The 17,446-nt window shown below is 45.1% G+C and overlaps 1 protein-coding gene across 1 annotated transcript in view; it reads right to left on the minus strand.

The window, feature by feature from the left end:
• RIMS1 (regulating synaptic membrane exocytosis 1) overlaps nt 1–17,243 on the minus strand; it is a 349,852-nt gene extending 332,609 nt beyond the window's left edge. The window contains exon 1 of the mRNA XM_086625267.1: nt 17,080–17,243. Coding sequence (XP_086481393.1) covers nt 17,080–17,243 — 164 coding nt within the window. The remainder of the gene's footprint in view (nt 1–17,079) is intronic.
• Nucleotides 17,244–17,446: the final 203 nt, after the last annotated feature.

Genomic DNA, 17,446 nt, shown 5'->3' on the forward strand with positions numbered 1-17,446 from the left:
TCACCAACAGGGAGGGACTGGTGGGCAATGTGAAACTTAAGGATAGCCTTGGCTGCAGTGACCACGACACGGTGGAGTTCAAGATCCATGGGGCAGCAAGGAAACCATTCAGCAAGCTCTGTACCCTAGACTTCAAGAAGGCGGACTTCAGCCTCTTGAAGCACCTGATGGGCAAAGTGCCGTGGGAGGTGGCCCTGGAGGGACAAGGGGCCCAGGAAAGTTGGTCCACATTCAAGGAGCACCTTCTCCAAGCTCAGCAGAGGTGCATCCCAACGAAGAACAAGTCGGGCAAAAAGACCAGGAGGCCGGTGTGGATGAGCAAGGAGCTCCTGGACCAACTGAAAATGAAGAGGTTAGCCTACAGAGGGTGGAAGCGGAGACAGATAGCCTGGGAGGAATACAGAGAAGCTGTAAGAGTGACCAGGGATCAAGTGAGGAAGGCTAAAGCCCTGAAGGAATTGAATTTGGCAAGGGATATAAAAAGCAACAAGAAATGCTTCTATAGGTATGTAGGGGACAAAAGGAAGTCCAAAGAGAATGTAGGCCCCCTCCGGAAGGATACTGGTGCTCTGGTTACCCGGGACATAGAGAAGGCTGAGGTACTCAATGAATTTTTTGCCTCAGTCTTCAATGGTAAAGCCTCTTGTCTTACCACCCAAGCTGTGGAAAGAACTAGCAGGGACTGTGAGGATGAACCACCGCCCACTGTACTTGAAGACCAGGTTCGAGAACATCTGAGGAACTTGAGGGTGCACAAGTCCATGGGACCTGATGAGATCCATCCGCAGGTCCTGAAGGAACTGGCGGATGAAGTTGCCAAGCCACTGGCTATTGTATTCGAGAAGTCGTGGCGGTCTGGCGAGGTCCCCGATGACTGGAAGAGAGGGAACATAACCCCCATTTTTAAAAAGGGGAACAAGGAGGACCCGGGCAACTACAGACCGGTCAGCCTCACCTCTGTGCCTGGCAAGGTCATGGAGCAGATTCTCCTGGGAACCATGCTAAGGCACATGGAGAGCAAGGAGGTGGTGGGTGACAGCCAACATGGCTTCACCAAAGGCAGATCGTGCCTGACCAACTTGGTGGCCTTTTACGATGGGGTGACAGCATCGGTGGACAAGGGTCGACCAATGGATGTCATCTACCTGGACTTGTGCAAAGCTTTTGACACTGTCCCGCACGACATTCTTCTCTCTAAATTAGAGAGTCATGGGTTTGATGGATGGACCACTCGGTGGATAAGGAATTGGCTCAATGGCCGCACTCAGAGAGTAGTGGTCAACGGCTCAATGTCCAAGTGGAGACCGGTCACAAGTGGCGTCCCTCAGGGGTCCGTGTTGGGCCCGGCCCTCTTCAACATCTTGTCGGTGACGTGGACAGTGGCATGGAGTGCACCCTCAGCAAGTTCGCCGATGACACCAAGCTGTGTGGTGCCGTCGACACGCTGGAAGGGAGGGATGCCATCCAGAGGGACCTCGACAGGCTGGAGAGGTGGGCCTGTACCAACCTCATGAAGTTTAACCAGGTCCTACATCTGGGTCGTGGCAATCCCAGGCATAAATACAGACTGGGTGGTGATTGGATCGAGAGCAGCCCTGAGGAGAAGGACTTGGGAGTACTGGTGGACGAGAAGCTCGATATGAGCCGGCAATGTGCTCTTGCGGCCCAGAAGGCCAACCGCGTCCTGGGCTGCATCAAGAGGAGCGTGGCCAGCAGGTCGAGGGAGGTGATTCTCCCCCTCTACTCTGCCCTCGTGAGACCTCACTTGGAGTACTGCGTCCAGTTCTGGAGTCCCCAACATAAGAAGGACATGGACCAGTTGGAGAGGGTCCAGAGGAGGGCCACGAAGATGATAAGAGGGCTGGAGCACCTTTCCTATGAGGACAGGCTGAAAGAGTTGGGGCTGTTCAGCCTGGAGAAGAGGAGGCTCCGGGGTGACCTTATAGCGGTCTTCCAGTACCTCAAGGGGGCCTACAGGAAAGATGGGGAGAGGCTGTTCAGGAGGGCCAGTTATGATAGGACAAGGGGTAATGGTTTTAAAATAGAGGGAGGTAGGTTCAGGTTGGATATTAGGAAAAAATTTTTTACTATGAGAGTGGTAGAACACTGGAACAGGTTGCCCAGAGAGGTGGTGGATGCTCCATCCCTGGAGACGTTCAAGGCCAGGTTGGACAAGGCCCTGAGCAACCTGATCTAGTTGGAGATATCCCTGTTCCTTGCAGGGGGGTTGGACTAGATGACCTTTGAAGGTCCCTTCCAGCCCTAACCATTCTATGATTCTATGATTCTATCTCTCCCTGTCATATATTCCTCCTCTGTCTGATCCTTACAGACCCACCTATATGCCCTCCTAGTCCAACTTTTTGCACATTGAAGGACGCGTACTTTCTTACAGTTCCTCCTCACTTGTCGCATACTTTTCCCTTTCCTGCCATCCCTCGCAAGGCTATAGCCTTCGCTCTCATCTTCTCTCCTCGTTTTTCCTCTCACACAGCAACTAAGCAACCATAGTTTTTTTGCTGAATAGCCTTGCCAGCGCAACACAAAATGCCGACCGTTTTGTCGTCTTTTCTCACTAATCTAGTGGTGCCTTGTGAGGATCCTTAAAACACCTTAGCCAGCATGAGACTCAGGTTTAACACAATAAAACAAATAAGGATCTTATCAAACAAAGTATCGCATTTTCATTGATGGCAGTTTAATGATAATTCACATTCAAAAGGTACTGCTTCTCATGCGGAGGGAAACATGCTTTTACCTCAATAGCCATAATATTATTTGAGAAACGAGAGATCTCTGAAGGAAGATAGCGATCTCAAAAACCCCGCAGGAGCAATCTGGAGAAAGTGGCAGGCTGCTGCACAGACCCGTCAACTGAGCTGAAGCTTTTGCCGTTACTGTCTATGTCTAACAACAAAACCCAGATGGTCCAGGGACTGTTTCCAGCTGAGGAAGTACCCACCCATGATGTGTTCGGGGGAGCTCCACACCAGTCATCTACAGAAACCACCGCCTGCTCCCGAGCTCCCTCCACTCCCTGCTGCAAAGCCCAGTTTACAACAGCAACCAGCTTTCCATCCCCTCCTCCCTCCTGAAGACAAGGAGGGGTACCACTGGACACCTCAAAGAGTAGCAGATGCCTGTGTTTAGACAACAAAATCCCCTTCTGGGAGACCCAAGCACGGCTTCCGTCCTGTCACCACACCTCCAGGGACAGTGCAGAGACCCTCAACCACAACGCGACAGCGCTCTGCACCTCTGAACACCAATCGCAGTTGGTCCTCTTAGTGACGTTTTACGAACTGGGCATGACGTTTGCACTGAACAACACTGTGGTTTCCTTACAGTTTTGCAGGAAGCTCACCTTAAACAGAAACGCAACTTAATATGTACAGAACAGCTCTTTAACTCACTTGATTTGTCTAGGATTTTATTTTATCAATAGCATGATTATAATGCCTGGAATGAGGAAAAAGAAAAAACTGCATGTGTTCCTGAAATATTACAGATTGAACTCTGATGTACCGGATATATTGTATATAAAAGGAAAGATATATATGTAAGATACATCAGTGTAACCACAATGATTTAAACATCTGGAAGGTAAGTAAAATTGAAAGCCTTAATGAAAAATATATTATTAGATAAAAACATACGCACCATAAATTGGTTCAGAATTCAATTGGGAAGCACTACAGTATTACGGGGCATGATTTGAACTGTCTTCTAGTGAACAGACAGTAGTAGTACTTTTTAGGTTTATAAAATGTAACAGAAAATATTTTGGAAGCTAATAAAAAATAGGAGGCTGACAGCCCTGGGCTACAGCTCTCTGAAGGACAAACATCTTGATATCAAATAAGAAGGGCACAACTTCGCAGAATAAAAAAAAAAAAAATAATAGACTGCTAGAGTCAGACAAACTATGGTAACACAGCAAAAGAAAGCTTTCCTGTACTCTCACTGGCTCAGCTTCAGCCTGGAGGAAAAACTGCTTTTCCTTTTCCTTCAGGGAAAACACTTTTAATTTTCTTGTTCGTTCAGTTCTTGGCCTCTGACAACAGAGTCAAAAGGGTGGCAGTTACTGAAGTCACTTATTGATTTTCTTGCTTTATTTATGAATGCCAGACATGCAAGAGCCTGTCTTCAAAATTTAACACCTGGTATTTTACACCATTAAGTAAATTGCAAGGAAGATTAGTTCCTTTCCACCTCTGCAGCTTTCACATAACGAGCGAGTTGCCCTCGCAGAAAGTTCATCAAACTTTGGCTTTCATAGAAAGCTCTCAAATTTAGGGCCTCTCCACTCAAGCTGCATGTGGAAGTTCCCTGTCTTCTCTACTTTAAGAAGGCTTTCTTCTGTAGTCTCAGTTGACCTCCATTCTTCTACCACACACAGGAAGGAAAACTCTGCTTTAAGCTGAAATACATGCAACAGGAAGCAGAGGGAAAAGTAAAAAGGCACGGTATGAGAGCAGCTAGACGGTCTTCAAGGGTAATCCCATGTACAATATGTTGCAGTAGTCCAACGGAAGGTGAGAGAAACCATGAATCACTCTGACAGGGTCTTGATTTCAGAGAAATATGGCAAACACTTAAATGTAGACAGAAAAAAAAAAACATTCTTGATCATAAATTCTGCAAGGGGAGAGCTGAAAGCATTGTCAAACTGCAAACCCTGTAAAAAATAAGAGGACAAACCCTCTCCATAATAGGAAGCACTAATGTTGCTGCTATTCTCCTCAAGATTCTTCCTTTATATTGTTAACCTCATTAATTTTACTTTGCCTCAAGGAAATCTCAGCTTTTGTACTTTTGATCCCATACAAGACAAACACCAGGATAGAAAGAATCAGATCACCTTGGCCGGATGAAAGAGAGAGCACTGTCTCATCTGCCACGTAACTAGAACTCCTCAGCTCCTTTTCCACATGGACCATTTAAACTTGTTCAGACAGGGACAAGTTTAGAACTTGAAACATCCCCATCGGAAAAAGGGATGTTACAGGTGAACAAACCTGTAAATTCACTGCTGATTCCCTGAACTAGTCAGTCCAATCCAAACAGTTCCTGCTGAGAGTTATTTTACGGTGAGTGCTGCAATTGTTCGAAAAACACTTTTTTAAGGGAGGATGTTTTGCTTTAAGCTAACGTAGTTTTACAAAAAAATTTGCAAAATATATTATGAAGAGATTTTGCCTATAAATGTGAGAGCTTTTACATTTAAACACTACAATCAATATCAAATTATCTAAAACCACAAATACAAGAATCATAATATGCTAGTGAGGTTCTATATTCTTAGAATAGATTTCTCATTAAAAAATCAATATCTAATTTTGCTCTGAAATATAAGAAAAATGTACTGTGCATTTGATCTCAAAGGAATTTACACACTTTTTACATATACACTATCCGAATCAATTCATATAACTGCAATCTCCACCTCTGAGCGAACACTGTTCCTTTCTACGAGTATATCAAAAAACAGCTTTTTAGAGAAAACAAAGAAAAACGAAAGACACAATTAAGAGTGCAGGAAATTAGGGGTATGCAGAAAACAAAGTAATTTACAAAAATACAGATACAGTTTTGAAAAGCAGTAAATCGGGGTTTTTCTTAAGAAATACAGGTAGTCATGCCTTGGTTTCACTTTTCTAAAGTTTACTTTTGACGTAAAGTTTGAGGAGTAACTGAACAGTTACTGAATCCATTTGAAAAAAAATGTGCTCCTTTCTGCAAAATACAACACTTACAGGGACATAGCCCATCTAAACAGACTCAACAACACTCAAGTCTATTCCAGTCTTAACAGGTGTGCTTCCAGTGACACTTGTTCCAAGGCAAAGATTCACCAAAGCTAATCAAACTCAGCAGAGGCACAGGCCCACAGCAACACGAGGTTTTGCTGGTCCATGGCAGCAACTTGTTCAACTGTGTCACCCGTCCCCATGATACAAGAGCAGGCAAAATTGTTCCCAATTTTCAGCTCTTGATCAAACTTCATCAATGCACTCTGCATCTTTTAAGCGATGCTAAGCAACATAATGTTGCAATTAAAGTCTATAAAACAACTTGGACATATTTCCGTACATCCTGGTTCCATATTCTTAGGCACAAGCACACATACACATACACATACAAAATCTCTTCTAATTCTCATCCATAAAGTGCAAACCCATCACCCTGATACTTTGCAGGTGGCATCCAGGGCCAGAATCAATAGAGTTAAACTAGGATGATCTAGAGTTCTCATAAATTCTGTCCTTTCTTCTCAACTGACTACCCGCATGCACCATGCACTCCATCAACCAGCTGCCGTCCTGTTCTACATCTATAGCTAAAAACACATAGCCAGCCGAACACTAAACTGTATAGCTGAAGTTTGTCATGCAATGTCAAAATTTTTGCAATAAATAACAGTACCAAGGAGATTTATCGCCTAAAGTAACTAAAATACTCATACATTGATCATATCCTTTTATCGCTCAAGCTTTCACAGTATGTTCTCATCTACGTCTGTGCAATTTCATTTACAGAGTACAAAATTTAGTCTCTTGATGTCAAATGTGAAAATGATTCTAAAGTTAATACTGCAAATATGCAGAAGTGCAATGACTTTATTTTGAAAATAACTTCAGATGAAAGGCTAATTAAAAACCTAGAGAATAACGAATATAAATGAAAAATTACTCTGACTGCTTTCTTAGTACATGCAAGTGCTAAAGAAATTGTGTAAAGAATATATATCAGAAAGCTCAGACAACTACTGTGTCTGGTGTTGCGTAGGTCTTGATGCTTTTTCCAAGACCAATGGAATCGTCAAAAGAAAACAGTTATACTAACAAATCATGGCTCAAAACACAGCTAAACATATTCAATCATCCAGTTCCAAAATGGTCTTTTGTTACACAAACTGCTTCATTATCATTTCTCTCAAAAGTCTTATTACTGATCATTTGATCTGTAAAACACTTCCACATGATGCATACATACTGGTGCAAACAGCCCACAGTTAAACCTTTGGATTGCTTGTACAGTACAGGACTTCAGGTTTGCTAAATATCTGGAAAGACAATGATGTATCAATATATTACGAAATCCAGTTTACTGATATGATTTTGAAGCTTTCACAGTATATTCAAAGACTTTAGAATTAATATATGTTTTACAAAAACATAGACAAAACTTTCATGAGCAGTGGCTAGAAAATTTGTAATGCTTGCCAGGCTCATAGGCCAAACCAGGTTTGTAAAAAAAACGTAGGATCTTTTATTAGACCTGCTAGTATAAGATATAGACAGACTTTTAGGTACATAATTTCTTTGTTTGACCAATTCAGAGTATGCAGTATTGGTAACCAAGAGAAACACTTGAGAAGACACTTCACACTTAGGTCACTCAAGCATGTGAAGACTTCCATTAGCAATTCTCAGAACAAACAAGAGCGTTCCATTTCTTGCTAGAAGAGCAGTAGACTTTTTCTCTGCAATATAATAGTACTTACACTAAAACAGCGTGGTTGGGCTGTGTTCCATTCACGAGCAATGTCCTAATAAATTTCACATAATGAGGTTTAAAAAAATAACTCTCAATTAAGACCTTAAAGTAAATAACTGTATTTTGATGCAAGGCACTTAAACCACCGCTCTAACTAGAATCTGGTGTTTATCTAAAGCCCAAAATACAGAGAAAAATATTCTTTGGTTACACCCCAGATCCTCAAAATTTGAAACAGTTAATTTGCTAGATGACCTCTGTCATCACTAAAAAGTGTAGCTCTATCTGCTAGATTCACCCCTGATCAAAAAGCAACTCTCACTGACCTTCGGTGATTTCAACAGGGCTTAATATAGGAAAGACAGACAAAAAAAAAATCAGGAGATTTCAAACACTACTCATTTTTATTACAGATATGTGAAAAAAAACATACAGAGACAGGCACGCTCCCCTATCTTCAATAGTATTAACAATGCTTATCGTAAGCAAAGCACACAAAGTCCTAACACTGAAAATAAGACCCACCTGCTGTGAACAAACTCAGAAATACGTGCCAAAATAGATGTTCTAATTCAATCTCGAACTGTCTGGAAACAGCTATTCACCGCGCCATGTCTCCTCATGCCGCTGAAGTGGCAAGTGTATGAATGGTTTTGTGTCTGTCATTATTCTGAAAATTGCAACTAGCTTTTCTTGCCTCTATAACAGCGCCAGGAAATCTACTTGGAACACGGCTTTCTTGTTTAAAACTCTCTCTGGACATAAGTATCTGATATGCAATCAAATTTCGAGGATGATTACTTCAGTTATAAGTACAAAGAATTACAATGCTAACCCATCGCGTTGTGCAAATTGTCTTACCTAAGTAACTATTACAGCAAACTGATAGTGGTATTCTTTCCTGCTGTTTGTTGTGAAAACCAAAATAACTCTGACTAACATTTACTGCCTAGATTCCAAAACTAGGCAACACCATAAACATTGCATAATATTTTACCATATATATGAAATATAAGAAAAGGGATAAAACAATTGTAACTCTTGACAGATGCAGAGATCTGATAAGCTATCTGCATCTTTACAGATCCAATACATGGATCTGACTGGGGTAAATCTCGCAGCCCTGATCAGGTGTAATCATTCCAGTAATTGTAAATTATATGCAAATATTTCCAAAAAGCAGACTGAAACCGTTCTGTGTTTGTAACTGATTACATAAAATTTTCTTATATGTTTTATCACCACTGGGAATTAGAGTCAAACTGCAGGCACTCAAGCTTTTTCCCCAAAAACGTAATTGCACGCCAGCATCTATTAATTAAAACTGGTAGGCCCAAGGAAGAAGACAAATGCAGCGGGCACCACTGGGTGGAATGAAGGAGAAGGTAAAATTGGCTAAAAATTATAACTGGCTCTAACTCCTGGCAACCAAAACGAAATTTCAATTTTGTCATTTTCCACCTTCGGTAACACTAGCATCCCAATGCGCCTGAATACAAGGGCAGCAGTGTTTTTAAATAGCCTTTTCTTAAGGTATTAAGTTTAAGTCTTAAAATGTTTAGCAACCACCTGATGCAGGAAGCACGCTACATCTTTGTTAGTTGCTTTCCTGTATCCAAGGATCCAAAAAATTCTTCACGAGTCTTCAGAAATAAATGGGCATTGACAAGACTGAGAATTTCAAATCTCTCTTAATGTTGTTCTCTCTCTGCAATTTTCCAGAAAAACAACCAATCAGAGGGTACATTCCCCCTCTAGAGAAGAGGCCTCTTCTGCGTAATTCCTTTTAAGATCTGGGTTTATAACAACTCTGTACTCTGAGAAGTTCCTGCCCAGAGATCACATTCTTTCACCCAGTCTTTATCTTCAGCCTTCTGCAGGGGACAGATAATGTCCATGAATTTGTAGACTCACAGACTCCTTAGTCAGAAAGTATTAGTGCAATGTCAGACATAGCCGGGCACAAAGCTTTGGAGGCTTCTTGTATGAAGTGGAGAATCATGTGGGAAGACGTATCCACAGAAATAACACCCTGTGCATTCCAACAAAACCACTGAAACTGTGGCCAGAGAACAGCTCCGGACAAAAGCGTGCACTTCAGACCTTCTGAAATGTCAACATACGCCAATCTGAGGCCCATGTCTAGAATATAGTATGGATATTTATTACTGCCTGTCATCCCCTATCACTTCCCGCTCTTCTATAGCTTTTGAGGAAATTCCTATTAATCTGCTATTGTCTGCTGACAGTCTCCCACTCCTGCCCTGGCAGCGAGATGGACCTCCAGCAGAACAGTCAAAGACTGTCTGATAATTGCCTTACTGCATGACTGTGTGCAGTTGTGAATACATTTTCACTGTATATAGTAGTCTCCTAGGACTACTCAGTCCACCTTCCTGCTTAAAAATCACTATCAATTCTCTAAAATTCCCTGAAAGTCATGAAAACCCTCCTTGCAATTCTGGGGTAACCACAGTTGCCTCCTTTGATCAGGACACCTTTCTGGCCATACCTGCCCTCTCAGAGTGGTGAAAACTTGAAGGCTCAATTGCTTTTCAATTCTTTCTGATGTTTCCGTTGGCCAAAAGGCAACAATAGTTTCTGCACTGTTCAATAGGGGGTTGGACTAAGCAATCTCCAGACTCCTGCAGTCCTCCAGGAGTAAAATCATTTCACCATGGATTTGTACACTCAAGTGTCAGGATCAGAGCCAGCACTGCCAGGAAGAGGCACAAGGCAATACTTGAACAGTCTGTCTGGGTGATTCTAGGGGCTTAAACCACACATGCACACAGTAAACAACCTGCGCTCTGCCCCCTGCTCCACCACAGAGCCTGAAACATGGCAGTTCCAAACCCCTTTAAGTAAGTACAAAGGAAGAAATAAAGGCTTTCAAGCAGCAGAGGTGAGGGTATCCTCCATTCCTCCTGCTCCACTGCACAGAAAGAGAGACTGATGGGACCATGGAAAGAATAAGTAAGAGGGAGTCTGACTCAGAGGAGGGAGTCTTAGTATTGTTTATCTATTTTATCCTTTAATTCCTTGGTGCCAAATGCACCACCAGTTCCCAGAACTGTCGATTCCTCCTTTGTCTTCTCAGTGGGGTTAAAGACAGGCTTTAGATCCTTTATCCTAAAGACAGGATAAAGACAGACTTCCTCATGATGGCCCCTTGACTCTTGCTTTTATTTCTGCAAAGTGGCCCGGTTTCAACAGAAGGGATGAAGAAAGATCCTACCTCTCTTCCCTACTGTTTATGAAAGGGCAATTATCATCAGGGGATTTATAGCATTCAGGCTAAGAAGGTCTTGGAACTCGGCTTCCGTTTTTTGCCCATAAGTACTATACGAAATAAGGGTGGCAGCAGTTGCCACTGTGTTTTCAGCAGTATTCAATGTTTTCTGACAATGTTAGGTGCGGTCCAAGTGTTAGAAATTGAGAGGAAGGGAAACTGTGTCTCGGAAACGGGTTAAAAGCACATGCCTCCTGGTCAATCTGTTAATCTTCAGAGTTACACAGCTAGCAGTCCAGGCTGGAAGCTTCCAGGTGCACACAGGAAATTATATAGGGGTTATCTTGCAATCTCTGAAACAGAGATTCTCACAAACTGAAGTGACTTCAAGATTTGGCAGCCCTGAAAAGCGAGCAGCTCCAATATCCCTGTTGATTCTACAGACCCAAATTCTACTAAAATTAAGCTTGTGTACTGCACTAGATGGTCAAAATAGGGTGTTAGGATCAACTTCTCCCTAATTATTAACTGCCACTCCCATGGCAAATCTTGAAATAACTCCTTGAAGATCTGGAAGGTTTCAAGTACTTGCTAAAAGCGAGTCAATTAGAGTTACAAACCACGAAGAACCTCCTGTGTCTCCGAGTTAAGTTTCCTACTATTGCCACTACCTTGGTGAACAATCTATTTCACAGTCTGTTTAAATCCCATCAGAAGGGTAGTGAGAGCTTTTGCCTCCACTTAAATTTCCTCCAGAAAATGACTGCCATGGTAACCAGGAAGCTTCTTCTAATTTCTGGCCAAAATTTGTCTAAGGTTGATTTATAGCTGTTCCCCCTTTGATAAGCTACTGTTCCACCAGGGCCAGAGAAAAGTACTTTGGCTGTCCCAGTGTATGGTCCTGCTGGGCTGTGAGAGTCCACCAGAGAACAGAACTGGAACTCGACTAGCTGTGTTCACAGCTGTGGTGGTTTGCACTTAGTACTTAACTGACTCAACGAGATTAGGCATACAATTGCGCACAAGCAAACTTCAGCTTGAGTACATACATATAAATATACATAGTTCTGTGATTTGTCTATAATTGAAATTTGCTGTAGATTAACCGGGGTTGTTTCACTGCCAGGCACCTTATACCCACAAACACCACCGTTGTCTCAGGCTATCTAGTGTTTGAATGTACACTTTAAACTACTAAACTACTTTCCCTTTAAGATATTTTTTCCCCCCATTTTTGCAAATGAGTGTTTGTTTCTCTCTTCAGCCTCGTCGAAAACTTTCCCTCTTATGCTTCCTCACAACTTGTTAGTGACATCAGAGTCACTTGTAGGGCCACACCTGGACTTCACAAGCTAGACACATCAGCCACTCAATACAAACCTCTTCCCTTTCAGCTACAGGAGTATCAACCATGTAAAACAGGAAAAAATGCCTCCAGTGTGAATTAGTCTGCAGAGGAGGCCATGGCACATTCTACCACTGTCCTAAGCAAACACATATTCATACAGGAGTAGCAGAAGCTTGGCTATTTAAGGCCAAGCTCCAATTAAATAGAGTTGCTAGAGACTACAGTCTTCAGAGATACAAACAAAATCTGGCACAGTCAGTGTGGAACAGGGAAACTAGTGGATGAGAGTTGAGTCTACCATCGTAAAGCCCCATCTACTCAAGAGACTGCTTTCCATCCTGCTGCTAAAGGTGTGGCATGCAGGAAGGTGAAGCTCTCCCAACCATAGAGGAGCAAAAAGGCAAAGCTCTGAAGCTCCAAGATGAGATCATTCAGTTGGGAGGGACGAGGACCTGCTTCCTATTCCCAGACCTCTCAGTATTTTAAACTTCTCTGCCTTTTTTTAAAAAAGGCTGCGTTACCAGCCCTGGGTAACCAGAAGCATGCAGCATGAGAGCAAGACAGCTCCTCTGCAAGGAGAGCTCTCCCTGCGGGGCTTGACATTGAGTTAGGCTCCTGGGCCCATAAACTTTTCCTTCTTCTCCGTATGGGGAGCCAAACTGTTTCCACTAAGTTAGAATGCAATGGCACTTGTCTAGGACACAATTTCTTCAGGCTGATAAGTGTCCTGGGCATAGATAACCACTTGTTAACCACCAGGCTTGAAGCAGCTTGAAGTAGCTGGAAGCAGTAACGCTGTGTATCCCCTGTGTGTTAGGAAAGCAGCCGTCGATGTGACGGCAGCACTTTGGATTCAGCATTGAGTATCAATACACATTATAGAGGTACCGTATTAACATCAGATCTTTCAGAGGATTTAAGCATATGACGACATAGTTTGTGACTCCCAAACGGGCTTAGGCAGAAGACAAAAACACCAAGCAATTCAGCAGCCAAGGCACTCACATGCTTTCGTCCTATATGCCCTGGAGATGCAGGAACACGAAGCTTCTCAGGTGCACCATTATGGAAAGATTTTGTGGACTGCACTCAAGGTTTCTACTCAGTTTCTACTTAGTGCCAGGTAAGCATCAAAGTGCGTATGTGGATTTGAGTCTTCAGTGCCATACACCAGACTGGGACCACTCCTCACTGCACAACAGCACGGATATGCTCTCAGGAGCACCTAGTGACACTGCCCCTATTACAGTGGGAATGGAAAACCTGTCTTTGGATGCAAAGGCAATTTCAAGGCAATTGGCTAATGTTAAAGTGTTCCTCATGTCAAAGTACACCTGTTCATAGAAAAAGCAAAAGGAGGAACCTTCGCAAAAGCCCTAACTCCTCAACACATTGCTCCAAGGTATTCAGCAGGTCACAGGATAGCAGAACGAACACCACACATGGCAGCTTGACATCTGATATTGGATGGGTGAGGGGAGGACGAGGTCTCTGCCACTGACCATGTATACCTAGAAAAAGAAAGTCACACTGGCCAGTACAAGTTGCATGCCTTTATCCCAAGGGCATGACAAGCTCCAATAGCCCCAGACCGCTGAAGGAAATTCAGCAGGCCAACACACTGACCGATAGGGCAAGTTCCTGGAAACAGACGAGCAGGTGGTTTCCAACCAAAGCATGCATTTCTGTCATTCTGCAGCACAAGCAGCGAAAGCATTACGTTGTCCATAGTCTCGCTCCCTGTAACAGAGCCCTGCTCCCAGGCTGGCACGCTGCAGTGTGTGCTGATGTCAGCATGAACTGGCAGAGAGGTTTTACAAGAAGGTTTTTAGCTCCGAGTCAGAAACAGGGCTCAGGAGACAGAGAGGTACAGACCCGGCGGAGAGGGACACAGCCTCTTCACCCATGACCCTAATCACTTTCACTTCTCCTGAAATCCATGTGGTCTACTCAGAGAAACACCTCAAATTCACTTGGATCCACAACTTTATGATCATCGTGTGAAGCATACGGTAGTCTAAGCAATAATTCTTTCTACAGTTTTCCGCCATGAGGAATACTGGAAAGGAAAATTACAAGTACTGGTTTAGAAACTTTTATTGCTAACTATCCAGAAAAGGAGAGAAACGCTGCACCCTTTTTAGCCCTTATGATTCATGAGACAGCATGTATCCGGCCGTGGATCAGCCCGGAATTGGAAGGTAGCATAGTCTGTAACACAGATCAGCTTCACTTCCAGGGGACATTACAGATTTGCATGTGGGTGTTACAGACAGAAATATTTCTCTGCCAGGTGGTTTTAAACGAAAACTGGTGGCTATTATGCTGAGACATTCGGATAATCAGAAAAAACTTTTACTGAAGATAACAGGAAGGGACAGTGATGATATATGACTTTTATAATATAGCTGTGTCATCTGGATAGCACCATTGTATATTTGTAACAAACCTCTACAAAATTATGGAAGTAAATTGTTCCAAAACGCAATCTTGTAAGGGTACTCTCTGAAAAGACGTGTCCAGCTCATGTCCCAAAAAGGAAGTAAGTGCTCTGCATACAGAAAAGGCAAATGATCTTAGAAAATCTAGTGGCTCTCTTTAAGAGTCGAATCATAATCCATATGAAAACCATTTGCTGTGACCTAATTCTTGAAAACCAACAATACTTCAAAAGTGAGTATACAAGTTTGTAAGTTTCCCAGTATATTTTCTATTAATTTCTGGCTCTTTAAATAAAGAAAAAAAATATTTAAAATCACAATTTCTCAGACCAATAGAGAGCCTAGACTGCTATTCGCATGATTTGAAAGAACTGTTGTAAGGAAATACACTTTTAACTTTAGGTACCACAAAACTTTGAAGATAATATAAAGTAATTTCAAGTTGAAATCACAAAGCACAATTTTTGACCTCTTCTAAAAATTGTATTGAAGTGTCCTAAATTAATTTAGTAAAACTGCTGAAGATTCCCGTAATCTCACAGAAAATGAATATCCATTCAGAATTCAGAAATGCCAATACAAAAGAAGAGCAGAAGAAAAAAAAACGGGGGGGGGGGGGTGGGGAAGCAGGAAAATTTATCCTCTACTCTATGTTAACAAGAACAGGGCTGAGAAATTACCATCTCTACCAACAAAAGTTTATTCTTGCAGCGACTGTAAGATTTATAGCATTGCTCTATAACATCACCACAGAACCAGTAATCTTCTTCACAGAATAAAAGCTAAATATTTATAGGGAAGTAGCTGTGCTGGAGGACAAGGAATGGGAGAAGGATAAATGTAGTTTAGAGCCTTTGAACTACTCCTTCATTTAATTTTCTTCTGATAAATAGAAACCGAGGAGGGATCCTTCAATTACGTTTTCCCGACATTGACTAATACGATGCATTTTCATAAAACATTTCTTAATTCCACCACCCCACCTCCAAGGCTAGCCACACCCCAAGCGTAATGAACAGCGACAGCAAACTGAACTCTTCATCTAGGACTGAGATCCAACACCACGCTCCCAGCCGTCTCCTCGGCAATATGCCACGCTAGCAGCTGGGCCTCAGTACCCACCGATGTAATCACTTCTAGTAGCCCTCGTGAAAACTCAGAGCCAAGCACCCACGGGAAAGGACAGAGGCAGCGATATACTGAAACGCTGTCCCGGCTTCACCACGCACAGTGCGTGGGGCCGAGGCCGGGAGTCTGGTGGGTCCCTCCATTGCTCAGAGAAAGCCACGGGGGAAGAGCTGGCACCCACCATCGCTCCAGCAGGTATTTCCGATGCTGCCAAAAGAAATACCCAGATCACGTCACGCCCCCAGAGCATCCCTTCCCAGCACAGGTGTGCGCAACCAGAAGACAGCGAGGTAAGGATACACCTCCCGTGGCAGGGAGGGTCCGGGTAACGTCAGAGGTTTGCACGATTCCAGTCACCTCTCCCACCATTCCCTCCCCAGCGCGAACAGGCCTGACGGGTAGTCAGAAGAGGAGAAACCCTGATTCTCCCCCACAGGCCACAGCTCCAATCTGTTTATTCTCATCACTCGCAGCAGGCAATTTGGAAACGTTACGTTTGAAGCCTCCTATTGACGGAGGAGGCTAGAAAATGTGGTCACATGCGCCGTTTGGCAAGGATGTGGGAGGGGATGAGAGAGAAAAGGTTCAAGAGAGGCTGTGGGGACCTGGTTTCCAAACATGGCACCTACCCACTCCCCGCACCCCTTCCCGTGCCGCCGGCAGCGGAATAAACCCACCCCCCCCTCCGTCCCGCCGGCACGCACGCACGCTTCCCCTCCGTAACGAGCAGCGCGACTAATTAATTGCGTTTATTTCCTAATTACGAACGCCCTGCTGTCCCCACAGCGAGCTGCCGCCCAGGAGCAGGCGACGGGCGGGCCGGAGCCGGCGTTTGGGGCCGCGGGGCGGCGGCGGGCGAACGGAGCCGGGGGGGCGGGACAGGGCGGCGGTCGGGGGCAGCCGCCTCAGCCCCGCGGCGGGCGGCAGCGGAGGCCGAGCCAGGCAGCGGCAGCACGGCAGCCACGGAGGCTCCCGCACGCAGGGAAACCCCACCCAGCCGCCCCTCCTGGGAGAGGCGGGGTTTTGGGGACCCCAAAGGAATCCCACCGCGCCCCTCAACCCCATGTCGGGGTTTCCGCCCGCCCCTTCGCCCGCCCCCCGCCGCTGCCTCCCTCGGGGCGGGGAGGGCCGCCGTCCCGCTCCGTCCCGCCGCGCCGGGCTCCCCCCGCGGCTCTGCCTCGGGACGAGCTGCCCGGGGTGGGGGAGGACGGCCGGGGAGGAGGAAGTTATGGGTCGGGAGCAGAGCGGGACCGGGGCTCCGCAGCGCCAGCGCCGCTGAAGGGTCCCTGCGGGGCGGCCCGCCGAGCAGGGCGAAGCCGGCTGGCCCCCGGCACCGGCCGGCGCCCGCTGTGGGCAGCGCCCGCTCCCGCCCGCCGGCGATCGGCGCATGAATGAGTGCCTGAATGAATGAATGACTGGTGTCTGCTTACTTGAGCATGGCCTCTTCTTTCTCTTCCTCTTCTTTCTGCCGGTCCATCACTGCCATGATAATGTTCCTCTCCTCCTCTGTCAGGTGGCTCAGGTCGGGCAGCTCCTGCATCGGGGGGGGCACCGTGGGCGGGCGAGGGCCGCGGGGCCCCACCGAAGAAGACATTTTCTTTCCGCCTCTCCCTTACACCTTCTACCTTTGCACGGCAAACCGAGCCAGCCTCTCCTCCGCCCCCTTCACAGTGTAGTCCTCCGAGCAGCAGCAGCCGGCAGCTCTCTGGCAGCAGCGGAGGAGGCGGAGACCCAGCCTTTCATGGTTGCTTGCATCCACCCCGGCCCGGCTGCTGCCGCTGCTGCTCGCTCCCTTTG

This window comes from Tauraco erythrolophus, chromosome 2 (genome assembly GCF_009769465.1).
Source record: "Tauraco erythrolophus isolate bTauEry1 chromosome 2, bTauEry1.pri, whole genome shotgun sequence".
Lineage (NCBI taxonomy): Eukaryota > Metazoa > Chordata > Aves > Musophagiformes > Musophagidae > Tauraco > Tauraco erythrolophus.